General features: G+C 46.8%; 2 protein-coding genes across 3 annotated transcripts; one reads left to right on the top strand and one right to left on the bottom strand.

Moving 5' to 3' along the window:
* Nucleotides 1-6,232: 6,232 nt before the first annotated feature.
* On the bottom strand, nucleotides 6,233-14,203 carry bag5 (BCL2 associated athanogene 5). Of its 2 annotated transcripts, none has more exons than XM_047049002.1 (3): nucleotides 14,074-14,203; nucleotides 9,947-10,858; nucleotides 6,233-9,663 (listed from the first exon to the last, which is right to left on the bottom strand). In XM_047049002.1, exons 1-3 carry the CDS (start codon nucleotides 14,094-14,096, stop codon nucleotides 9,123-9,125), a joined length of 1,476 nt encoding a protein of 491 aa, XP_046904958.1. In that variant the 5' UTR covers nucleotides 14,097-14,203; the 3' UTR covers nucleotides 6,233-9,122. The 2 variants fall into 2 exon arrangements, with proteins under 2 accessions (XP_046904958.1, XP_046904952.1); XM_047048996.1 differs by lacking the exon at nucleotides 14,074-14,203 and adding an exon at nucleotides 12,715-13,180.
* A 92-nt stretch (nucleotides 14,204-14,295) lies between these two features.
* Nucleotides 14,296-16,355, top strand: LOC124487637 (cytochrome c oxidase assembly factor 8). Its single transcript, XM_047050071.1, has 5 exons — nucleotides 14,296-14,921; nucleotides 15,287-15,484; nucleotides 15,668-15,731; nucleotides 15,827-15,917; nucleotides 16,120-16,355. The coding sequence occupies exons 1-5, from the start codon at nucleotides 14,787-14,789 to the stop codon at nucleotides 16,238-16,240; spliced, it is 609 nt and encodes a 202-aa protein (XP_046906027.1). The 5' UTR covers nucleotides 14,296-14,786; the 3' UTR covers nucleotides 16,241-16,355.
* The last annotated feature ends 102 nt before the right edge of the window (nucleotides 16,356-16,457 follow it).

The raw sequence follows: 16,457 nt of genomic DNA, 5'->3' as shown, positions 1-16,457 counted from the left end.
ACTCTAAGTCTGACGTCATTTTTATGAGAGCATAATGATTTTCCAAGCAAGAGTTTTAGAAATGGACTATAGGTCTTATTGACTTTGTGTTCACAGAACACATTTAGTGAACACACTGTCCATCTGTTGTGATACAGTTTACAGTGCTGTGTGGTCAGCCTGGGAGGGGCCTAGATGGTTTGTTTTGGTGGGTACTGTCAGTGGGGAAATTGAACATGGTTGTACAGAAGCTTTTTCCCATAGACCTTGATAAAAATAGGGCTAATGACTACTGTAGTCACAGCACAATTTAATCACACAACACTGGTCTTTGGGGATTTTCCAAATGGAAAAGGGAACTTATGTTCAACTTGGTCACTCATTAAGTGACCTGAGTTTGAATGATCATGACATTGTGATAATTCAATGTTACATCTCTCAATCACGTCCCCTCTAAACAGTGTATCTGAGCACCATGTTGATGTTTACTCTACAGTCACCTGTGTGGTCACTCTGGGATAAGGTCAAACTGGTTTACTCTCAGCTGCTTGATTAGATAAGCCAGACCACAGCTCTCCATTGTTGCGTAGCTGGGTTCAGTTCAATATGGTCTTTAGGGCCTTTGTTAGGCAAGACATTGATTCAGGTTATGTCCAAACTATTCCAAGCCCTCGTTAATTCAGTATTGATCTGTTTTGTGATGGACAGTCGTTGCTAGTTTGACCTTAGCGTTTGGTATCACATCGGTCAGTTATCAAGTCATAACGGGTAAGACCCAAGCTATAAACTTTTCGTTTCGTACTTTTTCCCCTAGTCAAGTTTTTGTTTTTTTATTGAAGCAATTTACATCGAGTCGCCACAACAAATTAGGCACATTTCAAATGATTGCGTCTTTTGAGTTACAGATGCATCCATTGCATGACAAACCCCTTATGAAACAATGTGCCATCACTAAATACACACACACACACACTGCAGAACATGAGAGCATGGCAGGATGCTGCAGTCAGCAGAGCGTAGTCAGTATAGCCTGGTCTTACAGCTGAACTGACGGATCTGTCATTCCTGGCTGGCAGGCGTCCAGGGCAGGCATGCAGACCTGCGGGCAGCGCTCCAGCAAGGCCAGCGGAGGGCTGAGCTGGGCTGTGTTACAGTGGCTCAGGGCCCTGGGGCGTGGCACCTGCTGGGCTGCCTTGCAGTGGCTCAGGGCCCTGGGGCTTGGCACCTGCTGGGCTGAGCTGTGAACATCCTCAGCCTCTCTACCAGGGGGACACTCAAGCTTGTGAGTGTGGGTGTCACCGCTCTCTGCACCGCGTTGGTGTAGACAGTGTGTGTGTGGGTGTTCATCTCTCATGACTAATAAAGTAGTCTTCTCATCTCATCTGGTGAGAGGAGAGAACACCTGGAGAGGAAGATGTGATCGTGACTCAGATCACTCCATGAAGGACAGACAGGGTTCTGCTGTAAATTAGCATATCCATATTTACTTCCAGATCGATGACACTTGCGAGTGTGCGGAACAAGTGGGGTCCCAAAGGCTGGAGCGGCCAGGTGTGTCAGCGAGCACAGAGACAAGACTGTAGTGTCAGCTGTGCGGCAGCTGTTTCTGAGGGTCAGAGTCGCTGCTCTGTTGTGTTCTCTCTCACACAGAGATTTACATATAGTCATTTAGCGGACGCTCTTATCCAGAGTGACTTACAGTAAGTACAGGGACATTCCCCTCCGAGGCAAGTAGGGTGAAGTTCTTTGCCCAAGGACACAACGTCATTTTGCACGGCTGGGAATTGAACTGGCAACCTTATGATTACCAGCCTGATTCCCTAACTGCTCAGCCACCTGACTCCTAGACGTCCCAGATTTCACAGTGGTCCTGCCAGCTAAGCAGTAGGGAGTTCAGGCTGTTATCTACTCTTACAATGTCACATTTTCCCTCTGGGACTGCAGGGTTGCCCAACACTACTGAGTCTGATAGGATACTTCATATTTCCTTCTACCCCCCCCCCCCCCCACCCTCATGCTGTTCTGTGAAAAGGTAGGTTGTCCTCTGTTGAAAGCTGTTGAAAAGACCTCTGTTGAGGACTTGTAAATAATCTACATTAATTCAAATGGCAACAGAACATCCAGATGAAAGATTAGGATTGACTGTGGCAGACTGGCATATCTTATATATGTACTCTGGCTGCAAGTACAGGCCTCACTTTCATTCATTTTGTTTGTACAGATTAGATATTGTATCAACTTGCTTTCCCCTTTGGTCCTTCCATTTCCATGAAAGGCAAATCTCACATTATGGAGGATGGCTAACCAAAACCATGTCTAATGCTGATTGGCTGCCAGTGATGTGATAAGGAGCATGTTCAAACGTTGTGCGCCTTGGTAAAGGATGGTAAAGTTATAAAATTATAAAATCTTTGTTATGGCACCTTTCAACTTTGGTCGCGCTGAATCTCCTTCCGCCTAATCTGTCCTCAGTGGGTCAGCAAGGAGAGGCCTTGTTTGATCCCACCTGACCTTGGGACGACAGAGGGCGTTTGAGACTTAGTCTCTCTACTTAGAGTTTCTTTGTGGAACAGGTTTGTGGAATTGAGGAGGTCTCAACAGACAAGTTTAAGGATCTTATCACCAGGCGACAAGGGGCTACGTGAGATGACGTTTGTGTGAATTGGACTACAACGTTTCTCTTTCAGAGACCTTGGAAGAAAAGAAAGGATCTTCTTTCAAATGTTGAAATCATTATGCCTCGCCAAGCAACACTTTGACGGCGCTTTTTGAAGATAGAAGGAAGTTAGGACAGTTTCTGACTCTAGACATGGGCTTGCTAGGCAGTACCCAGGCAGAGATTACCCACCTCGCACAACTGGGTTTACAGGGCAGTTTACCAGCTATCAGATCCTAGGGGCACTGTACACTCTGAACAATCAGAGCGACAGTATACAGTCCTGTTTTTTGATGTGGTTATTAAGGCGGTGTTGATACACAGTGGATTTGAGTCACAACAGCTGAACATAGCTATGCAGACATGACTCTGAGTCATGGCATAAATAAATCCAGTCACCCATTCTGCCCTTCTCAGAAAGAGGAAACAGAGAGACATAGAGACAAACCCTGACTGACCAATTCCACACAGAGACAGCTGACATCCAGCTGAGCACTAATATTAACTTGGCATTAGTGAGGAGTGGAGGTATTTGGTTTTGGTATCTTCAACTTTTTTCTCTTTGCAAAGACAGATAGGTGTGTCACATTCTTCTGGAAAGTCACAGATAAACCTAGTTTACAAACATGGAGTCGAGAACGTGACTTAAGGCAGGTGGATAATGGAGTCCCACTGCACCCAGGGCGAGACCCACTAAAGACAAACAGTCTGCATCACCTCCGACACAGGAAGTCCTCTGCGTTACCTACCAGACCCGCAGCAGTGTGTCCAAACAGCATATAGGTTTTCCAGCTGAAAAGCAGACAATGTTCAAGGTGAAATGACTCCTCAGGCTATGCGATCTCAGAAATAGATGCCATGATGATGGACTGCCCTCTAGAGCTTGAATGAAAATTGTGCCACAACCAGCCTGCCAAGACATTGTGCCTACAATTGGAAAGCTCTACAAAGAGCTACTATCTTTGTGATGGTGACTGATCTCCAAATTCTTGTGTTGGGAGACTGAGAGTTAAGGTTAGGAGGAGGAGGGAGAGGTAGGGGAGGAGGAGGAGGAGGAGGCAGTAAACTTGCTGGAGAGAGGAATGTCTGTTTACAAACGTTTTAAACACAGATGGATATAAACACAGAACAACAGAAAATTGGATGTATCTATCTATGGCTCTGCTAGAAAGACACACTGCTATCAGAGAGGCAGCAGAACACTGTTGGTCACCTCCTACCCTGTTAACCACCAAGAGATTAATAATCCACATTAATAATCCACTCTCTTCCAAGGTGACTACTCTGTTCAGGACACTTACGGCTGCATGTAAGGTTTCCTAAACATGTCTGTTGAGTGGGTTTCAAGTCTGAATGATGAACGACAGCAGGCCGACATACTGTCATGTCAGTGGGAGCAGCAACGCACAACATCCTCAGAGCCACGAGGGTGGAGTAAGTGAATCCCGTTGCTGTGGAAACCACCCAACTGCCACGTCAACAATATCATTTAAAAGTCTTGCAGCTCTGGACTAGGGGTTAGTTCTATCAATGAGCGAAATCATACATGCTAACATTTTTAATCATCCAGTCATTCCCTCTGGTTGGTAGCGTACCATCCAGGGTTATGTTTTTTCCAGTTTAATTAGAGCAGAATGTATTTAGTTCGGACTCACAGACTGCCATGGCCATCTGACTCCCTCCAGCTCTGCCTGTCTGACTTCAGCCCTGGCTGTGTCATCGTTTCTGGAAACCCACAGAATTTCTCACAGGGACAAAGCAGGGGGAAAATGAATCTCACAGCTGTCGTGCTTCAGTTACATGTTCCTTTGGCAAGGTTTATAGCAAACTGGTCTGAACTCAATTAATGACAGATGGAGCTAGGCCTGAGTTTCAACCTTCCAGTTCTCTGGAACATCTCGAGGACTTCACCCCACATACGCCCTAGTTCTCTATCTGCACAGAATATTGAGGATGATCACATGACTTGTCTTATTCTTCAAACACTCAACAGTCTGTTTAGAGGCAGATCCGTGTGGGCTGCAGTCTTTTTATAAACACAACAGCCAACAAATCCACAAGCCCACACACCACTCGTTCATCCATATTGACTTGTGGGATAAAGAGAGAAAATTGAGAATACGTTTAGTTCTCCTGCCATTTTCCGCTTCCTTCTTCCCATCCATAGATTTGCAGCAATGTGCCAGAACCGCCTCACCCCGACTGCAGGGCAATAAAACCAGAAGCACCATATTTGTAAGGATTCAAGCCCACTGTGTAGTCCTTGTGGAGAGCAAGAGGGAGGAGGACAATGTGTGTTTATGTGTGGATGGTTATGTCACGCAGCGTGGCTTTTTGTGTGGATGCCGGACTAATGGTGCAGAAGGGAGGAGGGTTATATAACCTACATCACACCACCCTCCACCACCACCACCACCCTCCACCACCACCATGGGAGAGCTGAGCCTGGGGGGAAGGATTGATCCCACTTAGCAGCTAGATGGAAGCTAAGAGGGTTGGAGACGGGTTAAAAATGACAGTCGAGCCATGTGACAGCTGCCTGAGAGTCACCAGGCTCTTTATTGATAGACATCCCTCGGAGCAGGGGGGGGGGGGGGGGGGGGGGGGGGGGGGAGTACGATGACCCATGTTCTCAGGAACCCTGAGTTTTTGCTCTTCAGATGTGACTGCTTATGCAACGGTTGCAGAGATGTGAATCCCCGTACCCAGTAAAGGGTATAAAGGGTGCAGTTGATGTGTGAATGAGCTTCGCCCCGAACAATGGAACAAGCACACACGCCTCTACTGTCTCTGTGGACGTCGAACAGGGTCAGGAATGCTCACTGCTAAGCTTGTTCCCTAGCACTCTCTAGTGGTCAAGCTAAGGCATGGCGGTGGGCCAAACTGAAACGACAGATTAACACCCTAGCATGGCGTCAAATCATCCAGAACAGAGCCAAACAAAGCATTTGCCGGATATCGTTTCCTGGGTCTGAGTAACAGAAACGGCTCGGTCCAGCTTGGTACTGTAGGAGGTGAAAGATGAAGCGGATGTGAGTTTGTGATCCGAGTGACCCTGGCGTGTGAAGGGTCACGACCCCACACATGGAGTCTCTCTGCTGGGCCGGCCCAGCGGGTCAGTGCTCCGGGATGGGGGGGACGGGGACGTGTTCTCCAGCGTGTCCCTGGTCCACGACGGGTGTCACTTCTGGGTCACTGCTTGAAATAGCCTCTAGCTGAAAGTCTACTTCTGTGTTTGTTTGTGTGGGTTTGGAGTGATCCCTGTGGTTCACGCTGGGCCTTCAGGGGCATGAGGCTCACGGCTCACACAGCCGTCTGGAAACAGCCCTTACTCTCCTCCCAGATTTGACTCTACAGTCACTCTCCACACACTGGCTGAAAGCTGTACTTATGCCCTTGACGAAAGGCACGGTTTGCCAGTCACGGAACACATTTTCCGCTTAACCAGTTCTCTGCTGTAATACTTTTCCCATATACACTCTTTGTATCTTGAGGTTTCGGGAGATTTTAATTGGTTGTGAAGAGGATGTCTGCATTTCCAGGTGATCTTATGGGAAGCGTATCCAGAAATAAACACAGACCATTCCACAGACAGGATTGAGACACACCCTCTTTATTTCAGAGTGGGAATACAAAGTAAAACAAACCTATTTTTGAAGCATTCACACATCATTTCAACCTCGGTGTGCTTTTGTACAAGCGCATCTTGCATGAGAAACAGCATAGCCTGTCACAATCAACGGAGTCAAAGGCGACTGAAGCAAACCTTGGATGGAGAAATGCAAGTACCTTCGCCATCAAATGAACATAAACATTCCTGCCACTTAAAAAGGCAAAATCACACAATCCAACAATGATATAGAGGAATCTTAGAAGTGTGCTTAAAATAAATCAGCTTTGGTAAGAAAACATAAGAAAACATTCTTCAAGGAATACATTCAAACCCTGCAGCATAAAAAGGTAATTTGTTGCATGATCAGGGTTGAACTGATGGTTGTCATGTAACAATAACTGTCGAAATGCATTGGATCCAAATGCAATATAATTTTTTTTTTCAAGCAAGACCCTTTAAATTAGGCCTTGCACTGATTTAGCCAAACAGACATCTGCTACATTCCTCATATGGGAAGCGTTCACCCAGGCATTAGGAATCTTGGTTATGTGAACATGTATCGATGGCTGGCGTTAGCAGAGGCCTGCACATCTGACAAGAGCTACTGTTCAGCCCCAGCCTGGTGCTGTGGAGACAGCCCCCTGTATACAAGTGCTGTGGAGACAGCCCCCCCTGTATACAAGTGCTGTGGAGACAGCCCCCCCTGTATACAGGTGCTGTGGAGACTGCCCCCCCTGTATACAAGTGCTGTGGAGACAGCCCCCCCTGTATACAGGTGCTGTAGAGACAGCCCCCCCCCCCCTGTATACAGGTGCTGTGGAGACACCCCCCTGTATACAGGTGCTGTGGAGATAGCCCCCTGTATACAGGTGCTGTCAACAAAACGTCTGCACTGTCAGGGAAACAGACAAGACCTAACCAGATTTCCATCTTGGTTTATCAACAGAGTCTATGTGCTTAAGAGTGAATGTACAATAATGGATATATAGGCTAGGAATGTTACATAGAGAGCCGAAAAGGGGTCAGAAGAGAATATTAATTTAATCCAGGGTTGGTTTTAAAGACGAATAATGTTTGAACTGTGTAGCAGAGTTATTGCATAAGCATCACAATGTTTGAACATTTGAGATTGGACTTGTTTTAATTTAACCACTGCCATATATACTGGATAAGTCAGTCGTGGCTGTGAAGCTTTAAATCTTTCTGCCATATGTTTCCTTCCAGCAGCTGAGTTGAATAACCCCAGTCAGATTCAGAGGGTTGAGAAGTGACCAGACAGTTTCTGCTCAGTAGTGCTCAGGTGTCGTATGAGGGAGTGCAAAATCACCAACAGTGGCAACACAACCCTGGGTTCCTGTTATCCACCTATTGAGTGCTTTTCCATGTCTCCGTGTGCAAATCCATCTATAAAAAGGAACGCCACCTTTTTTCTGGGAGACGGGGCGTGGAGACGGGGCGTGGGGGGATGGGTACTCGACGATCAAAATGCTTGAAGGGGAGGATAAAAATAAAGGCACAGAGAATTGGGCTCGATCCTCGGTACTACGACGCCCTGTCTACTGTGATCACCGTCGCTAGGCGCCCTGTCAGCCAGGACGGCCCCGCAGGGCTCTCGCACTCTAACCGAGGAACACAGACTCAAAGGCTAGGCCAGCGACAGCCTCCTCTTCCCACCTCTCATGTCCACCCCTGACAGGGTCTAGCCAAGCAAACACACAGTCACACACACACACACAGCCGACATAAGCTATACTGTCGCACACATAACTAGGGGTAAACGCGTCGCTTAAAGGGGTTGTTGTGCTCATGTAAGAAGGGTCATTCTTTACAGGGAAGTGGAATTGGGTCAGATCACCGTTCTGCTCGTGTTTGAAGCGGACAAGTCTAATGATGACCACGGTTTCACTGGGGACATTGGGACACTTTGACAACACAGTTTTCCACAAAACAGAATCTACGAGGAAAACTGAAATCCTCTCGTCATTAAAGCCAGTTTAACACATTCCTAACAAAGCACACATTGTGTAAACTTTTTTCCCCCCCTCCAAGTGATTTTTTTTACCTTTATTTTTTTATACTTGAAAATGAAGTCCTAGCCAACGTCAAAAGGAGTTTTCAGGAGTAACTGATGAATGCAGCGATACTGTTTGGTAGGACACCCACCTGTTATGCTAGTCCAGCAACATCTGCATACAGCCAGGGCTTTTGGAAGGTTTGCCACTAAGCATTACCAGAAACACACAGACAATGACACGTTCACACAGGAGCAGAAGAAGACAGTAACATGCCAGGGGGTTGACACCCACTGTCTCTGTACGTATGTACATACGTACGTACTCAGAGACATTGTTTGGCTGGGTTCATTAACAGGTGACGCTCAAAGTAATTAAGATAGACAATGGATGCTATTTCAAGGATTATCTACCCTTGTCCCAATTGCTCTTTTATAAAACAGATTCTTCCGGAAAGACTCCAATCACTGTTACATACATCTTCAGTGCTTTGGCAGCAGGCTTTTCAACCACACACCAAAACAAGAACACTAGTCACAACTCACACATACACAGCATTTCAAAAAGATGTTCTGTAAACCTTCAAAAAAGCACATAAAATGGTACACTATTCTCCAAAGTGGGTTTCACAAAAAGGTTCTTTGTTGACTTTACCGCAGGCCAGCGACAATGACAACAAAGAGACGAAAAGCGCTGCTGCAGTGCATTCTGGGATTGAGTCAATATTTACAGTACCCTTAACCTTCGGCGCAACAATGCAGATTTCTATACCGATAGCTCATCCCACTCCAACCCAGACCAGCCCAGTGTGTTTGGCAGCCACTTCCAGATGAACCTGCTCCTAGTCCAGGTGTTCCCTCCATCAATACTCCCACTCATCTGTCTTCATGTCCAGGTAGCTGAGGATGTTCTGGGCAAACTTGACGGCTTGCTTACGGGCCACCTTGGTGTTCTCGTCGCCCTGTGGGTCTACGGCGTCCAGGGCCAGCAGCTGTTTGGTCAGAAGCTCCTCCAGCAGTATGTAGCTCTTGTCGGCCCGCTTGCCATCGAAGCACAGCACCTGGGCCTGGAGGTCCGACAGGCTGCCCAGGACCAGCCACACGGCCCGGTGAGCGTGGGGCTCGGCTGGGCCGGGCTGACGGCGAAACAGGGCCTCGCGGAGGTCCAGGAACATGATGACGGCCTGGACCTCCAGCACGGCGCGGCGGCGGGCCTCGCGGATGCAGGGGTTGCGGGCCGTGTCCACCTGGTCCAGGTGGGTGAGCATGCTCTGGAGCTCCGCCTTGTGTCGGAAGCTGAGCTCCCCCATGCCGCTCTGCCTCAGCACCTGCCCTAGCAGGTGGTGGACGTGGCCCCGCACCGCCTCGATCTCCCGGATGGAGTCGTTCTGAGCGAGGTCGTACCTACGGGAACACAGAGCGCACCAAGCAAACACGTCAGGCCCAAGTTTGAACCCTGAAAGAGACTTGACATCAGCATCTATCAGTTTTCAAATGTGGGTGGAACAGATTTTTTTTCCCATAACTGAGGATGTGATTGTTTATCTTATGAAGTCAGGGGGAGGTACAGATTTTCTAAACAGTGAGAGGTACATGGCCCACCCACATAACGAAACCTATGCCCCTGGTGTTCAATGAGATACTGTCCACGTATTTGGGCGTGTCGACGGGAGGCCGTCCCCGGTACCTGCGTGTGTCGTCTCCCTCTCCCTCCAGATCCAGGTGTTTGAGCAGGCCGTTGATCTCCTCCACCACCTGCTTGCGGTAGTTCCTGATGGCCGCGTTCCCAGACACGTCCAGGGCGTCCAGCTCCACCAGCAGCTCCGTGAGCACGCGGGACAGGTGGGCGCAGCTGTCCCTGCCGCTCAGCCCCATGAGCAGGGCCACCAGCTGGCTGCGTGCCCCGCTCACCTGCACCATCACCTGGTTGATGCTCTGCACGGCCGCGTGGGTGTCCTCCGACAGGGGCAGGGTCTGCTGGCGGGTGCGCCCCTCGATGACGTCCTGCACGGCGCACACGCGGGTCAGGGCGCGGTAGCGGGCCTTGCGCAGGGGCACGCGCCCGCCCGTCTTCACCTGGGTGAGCCGCAGAACCAGCTCCTGGACGGCGTCCACCAGCTCGTCGCCGATCTCCGCCGCGCCGCCCTCGCGCTGGGGCGCCACCACGCCCTCCTCCACCAGCCGCTGGGCCTCACGGCTCAGCTCCTCGATGGCCAGGCGGGAGGGGTGCGTGGCGTTCTCCTCCAGGTAACGCAGCAGGCCCTCCACTTCCTGGGCGGCTCGCTTGCGCGCCCCCTGCAGCTCCGCCCTGCCCTCCGTGTCCACCTGGTCCACCTCCAGGAGCAGGCGGGTCAGCTCGCGCTCCAGGCGCTTGTACTCGCGGTCGCTCTGCAGCCCGCTGTAGGTGCACACCTGGGGGCCCAAGGAGGCCACCTCCCTCTGGATCTCATACAGACGCATCATGGCTGGGTGCTGCTGGGGCTGGGGCTGCTGCTGCTGCTGGTGGTGGTGGTGCTGCTGGTGGTGGTAGAACGGCTGCTGGTGCTGCTGGCTACCATGGTCCATCCTCTTCCCACCATCAAAGGGCTTCCCAAACAGGCTGGAGGAAAAACATGGCACATCGCATTCAAGAACAGTACGCAACCGTTTAGATTGGAGCGACACGGATTTAGAACGCATGGTCTGTGGTGGATTTATGCATTGGTTGTTTATCGTGACGATTGAATCCTAGAATACTGATGTTAAATATTAACCTGTTTGAAGGTTTCCTAGATAACGTTGTTAGGGAAATGTTTGCATTGTATTAATAAAGTGTTTCCTGTTGTAGATTTAAGCTTGTTAGTAACCATGCTTTACCCAAAATGAACAAACTATGTCACACACACACACACACCCTTTTCTCCACAGACAATTAATTATTACAAAGTAATAGTCTTTCAGTGGTTAGTTGTTGTAGTAGGTGTGAGTCCACTACAGTTATAAATGAATTGAGTCCAGGCTCTATCTTGGAATGTTAGCACTATCATACCAATCATTCGGCTTAAAATACAGTGATGTTAGGCTGTTGTCACTTCTGACATGTCTATCCAATCAATATCATGCACCCAAAAGTCTCCTGCACTGACAGCACAGTTGTTAAACAAACCTGGTATCAAATGTAAAAGAAATGAAACTGCTCAATTTGACCAACTTCCTAATCAATTCATTTAGTTCTTTAAACACAATCCAAATGTGAAATTATTTATACCACACAAAATTACTTACACGAACTCCTGAGGTAACGCCTAATTGAGATACAAAGAAGTTATCTATGGCCCTGAGATAGAGAGAACACCATTTAAGTTAGGCTACGTTCCTGCCATCAGCCTCCAGCCTCCAGATGCAGCAGATTGGAAGCCTCTCAAAATATGTTACTGCTGCTGCTATTCCACAGCGATGTGTCTGTGATGTCACAACGGGCACGCCATTCTCTGGACGTTTAAAGAGACAGTCACTCCTGTTTGGGATATGACGACGAATTTTAAGAGGGTTATGGTGCGAGTGCCGATTTGGCAAGGACACAGCGCTGCTATATGATATTCTACAGTATCTAAACACTTCAGACCCGCTATATAATTTTGCAATACTTTTCATTAACACTGACACCAAAGCCAATAATTTGGTTCTCAAGTGCTCTGCTTTAGGGACTTAAAATTCCATATTGTGGATTAAAATCATAATCCGAACAGTTGTACCGTTTGAAACACCATGTGTACTCAATCTAAAAATAGTCTGTAACCTTCCTTATCACTACTGTAACTTTTCACTTCAAAACATATCAACAACAAAGACAATTCACCAATGCCACAAAAGTCATATGCCTGTTTGATGTGCAAAACATCAACTGGGTTTAGAGTGCTTCTTAGTTCTCAAAGTTATTTACAGATGGCCTATTCAGTTATCATGCAAGACTTAAACCCTTATCCACAGAAATATACAATTTAATTAGTTTCATTCCCAAGCCTTTTAGACCTTACACTTAAATTGGGCTAAACAAATTACATGACGCTTGATTCCAGCATCCTGTGCATTCCAGGAATGATGCACCACAGCTACAGCTCCATCTATGTGATATGGTCATTCCCCAAAATATTACACCTGCCGCAACACTTAGGCCACTCTCTCCATACATGAAAACATGCATGAGCTCACACAGCTTTAACAATTATGTATAAATCTCATCATATACTTGGCTAGCTGACAACAAGCGGAAAAGAATGTCAGTGAAGACAACGTTAGCACCGTTGAATGTTTGCAACCGTCCACATACCATTACAGGCTCCTCGCATGCACCCTCTGCCTTGCAATATCTCACTAAACATAAATGATCCGGTGTCAGTTGCTAGGCTGCTGTTTCAATGTAACAAACGCCAGCAATGTCGCGGCACCTTCCCAGATGCGCATGAAATGTCTCACCTTTTCAAAACTCCAAATACGTTCGCGCACATTTCTATAGCTGTCCTTTTCCATCAGCTATGGCAACGACGTAAATAAAAGGTTGTAGTCTAGTCGTATCCCAAAAAATATTTAGGTTGTTATACCTCCGCTCGTAGCACTGATGTGTTCAATGGATGCCTCGTCGTCACCGTGTTGCCAGTACGTACTAGCAAGCTAAACACTGCTGCAGTCCACTCGGTGTCGCCCCTCCCACACACAAAGAGGGTTTGTTCGCGTAAGTCAGATACCTTTAAAGAGCTGTTAGCCTATATTGTGTAGTAATTTTGACATTAAACTCTAAATGTTAAGGAAAACCAAACAGGCCTATATTCAAAACCAAGTGTCAACATGAAAGATAAGGTGATGCTTGGGCCGTGGAAGATGGAACTCTTTTGCTCCTGATGATGCGCCTGCATTTTGGGATGATGTACTCCCCATCTTGGAGACTCTGCTCCCCCCTTTGTCCATCATCAGACCTTTGGGTCTTGTTTGCCCCCACCCCCCACCCCCCCTTCTCGAAACATCATCAGATCCTTGGACTGCCCACCCTGAACACCTAATCGGAAGACCACATCCCCTTCCCGTGGTCTTCTGACCATTCACCTAACAAATCCCTCCCTCTCTTTGGGGTACAACTGTCTCCCAGGGACAGGTAGAAAGAATTGGGACTGGGCAGAACTCTCTGACTTCTGTCAATACTATTCTCACAAAGGCCTTTGTCTACTCTACTCTATGAAGCGAGACTGGTAACATTGACTGGTATCGCCGATCTAGACTGAGAACATCCTGGTGTGTTGTATTAATTGTTGATTGCATCATTTCTTATCAATAAACTACAAAGAACGTAGTCTGGCATTAAACTTGTATCCTTCTCCTCCTGATTTGAACCTCAACACTATCTAGAGCTAGGTAACCGGGACGCGGCCTATAAAGCCAGTGATTTAAGTGGCAGGATGCAAACAGCTGTTTGCTGTGTGTGCCACAGACAATTCACCGAGCAATGACCCCAGCTCCACAACTGTCAACTGAATTTTAAAAAAATTAAATAGTTTGTTGAGTAGACTAGGTTTTATCCATCTGTCAAAAGTATTACCGAATTTTGGAATTCAACCCAATAATAAGCACAATTGAAGAGTGAAACTGCGCTCAAATATTCTGAATAGTCACTCTTTACGTTAGCTAGCTGATAGAGCTACTAGTAGCTTAGCCAGTAAGGGATGTAGCAAGCCGACAGTGACCCATCGATACACAAAACCTAGCTCTACGTTGTTTTTTGTATTCTTCTACAAAATACCACATACAAATACACCAATACAAAACAAATGTTTTAACTCTTACCTGCATAACCAACGTACAGCCATCGGAACGCTTTATGAGAGCTAAGCAATATGCAAATAACATTACCATTCACAGCTAGATAGCTAGATAGCTAGACTAACTACAGTAGGCTACAACTGTGACGTCCAGACTTATATTTTTAGAGGAATCATCGCGCCGGCCATCATAATGCTGCGTATGCCCTTTAAATGGCCGAGGGAGTTGAATAAACAACTTTTTTCTTATATAACATCTGTTTGATATTGTAGTAGTTATACTGCAAATATGACATTCAATATTATTATATGCATACGTGTCTTGGTATAGCTATGCAATTTATTTAGACAGCGGTACTCTTCAAATCGTGTAAGATGTTGGTCGTCCAACAATTTTAGTGTAGAAAAAAAAAGGTACCTTCGTTTAGGTTCACCCGGATGGAAACCATTCAGGTGACTTGGCTCAACCGTTGAGGGGAGCACACGGTGCGCTGCGCACCAGACAAGAACGCTGGGGACTGAACCCGTTCAGCGGCAAGCTACTCCGCGTAACTGCCCGGGTATACTAAATAAATGTCATGCCGATGTGCGTGATAAATGTCATACCGATGTGCGTGATGTGTGGAACCGTGTAAAGATTGCTAACTGTACCTGTTCCAAGATGTTCCAAAATAACTCCCAATGCGAAGGTCTATCTAGCTGTCCGTATATCCTGGGGTTATAAAATATCTGTTGCAGATGACTTCGAAAAGGTCCGTATGTTTATCATGGAGGTCACTCTATCTGTCTTATCGTGCACGCCCGCCTTGTTCAATATTTACCAGTCGCCAATGCCATTCCAACCAAAGGAGCCACAACGGGACATTTGCAAAGGTAGGTGACAAAGTCCGTAAATTTCAGTTCACGCGAACTTTTTAATCAAGTTTGTCTGTGACAGCCGCTTAGATATATAACATCGCCGTCAACATTTGGCCTTACTTGTGACCTAGCTAGCACAACCCCAAACTCACTTGGCACAATCTTTAGAGCCAGCCATGGCTATTGAAATAACAAGAACTTGTTGTCATTGTGGCTATACCTGTACCTTGCCTTAATTTGATGCATCTGCTATAGTTTCTGCTCTCAGACTTGTTATCACCATCAGGAGTAATTATAGGCTAATGGTAATTAGCATACTTCTCAGAACAGGTGACTCAATTCACAAGTGGAATAAACCCACCTTCTTTTGTTTTTCTCAGACATCTGAGTTCACCCCATCAGCTGATTCTAAGCATGACTGGATGGGTCCACCAGACAGGTTGTCAAACCTGCGGCCAATCCTGTATCACATACCTGAGAATGAGACAGAGCTGGAGAAGCTATTAAGAAAACTGAGGCAAGACACAGATGATTGGAACCATGAGTTCTGGGTGAAACAGAATGTCACTTTCAGCAAGGTTTGTTCTTCGAGAATGGCAGTTGATCAGTTTACTGTAATTTGCTTCCTATGTAGATCAATATATTTCTCGCCAGGTGGCAGCATTGCATTGGTAATTCAGATAGACATAGAAGAAACAGAAATAAATCTATCAGTCTTAGTCAATACTAGGAATCTAATAATTGACACAACTTTTTTTTAGGAGAAGGATGCCTTCATTGTTTCAAGGCTACAAGCACAGGGCTTGTCTGACAGAGACGAGAAAGGTAAGAGGAAAACGACATATTCCTGGTGGTTATGAAGGAGGACAGGAAAAGATCAGTCTAAAATAACTTTGATTTGTTCTGTTAATATTTTCTAGGGCGAAAGAGGGCTCTTAACAGTGAAGAAATGGCTGTGTTTTACAAAAGCTTTCTGGACACAAATCGAATAAGACATTCAATTTACAATAAGTAAGTTTGTTAGTAAGTAAATTGTATAGACATGTGCAAGTAAAAGCAGGTTCTCTCATCAACTGATCCTGGGCTTAAACACAGCTCTCCCAGGATGTGACCACAGGATGCGTGGATAAAAAATATATTGTTGATCAATGATTTCTGCTATCATTTGATGCATTTGTGCCCCCCCCCCCCCCTTCTCTTACCTGATTGGCAGAGAGTGGTACCGACGCAACTTTACCATCACCATGCTCATGGGCAGAGTGGCCCTCAACAACATCTGGAAAAAGATAACAGAGAGAAGGGGCATCAAGACAAAGGAAAAGGATGCCATATGATGCTCAATAAAAACTCTCTCCGACTCCCACTATGTCTCTTTTATGGCATGTTGATATGTCCACTTTGATTGTGCCGAAAAAAGTAATTTACAAAATAAACAAAACAGCAACAACATTAAGGCGTGGTCTCAGGTGCTGTTGTACAACGTGATGGTCTGTCAGCACAACTCCTAAGACGCTCCATCTACCTGGGAGCTCGAGGCTGTGGCGACACGTT

Source organism: Hypomesus transpacificus, chromosome 3, assembly GCF_021917145.1.
Source record: "Hypomesus transpacificus isolate Combined female chromosome 3, fHypTra1, whole genome shotgun sequence".
NCBI lineage: Eukaryota > Metazoa > Chordata > Actinopteri > Osmeriformes > Osmeridae > Hypomesus > Hypomesus transpacificus.
The sequence above is the reverse complement of the archived record's forward strand: the minus strand, read 5'-3'. Positions and strand labels throughout refer to the sequence as shown.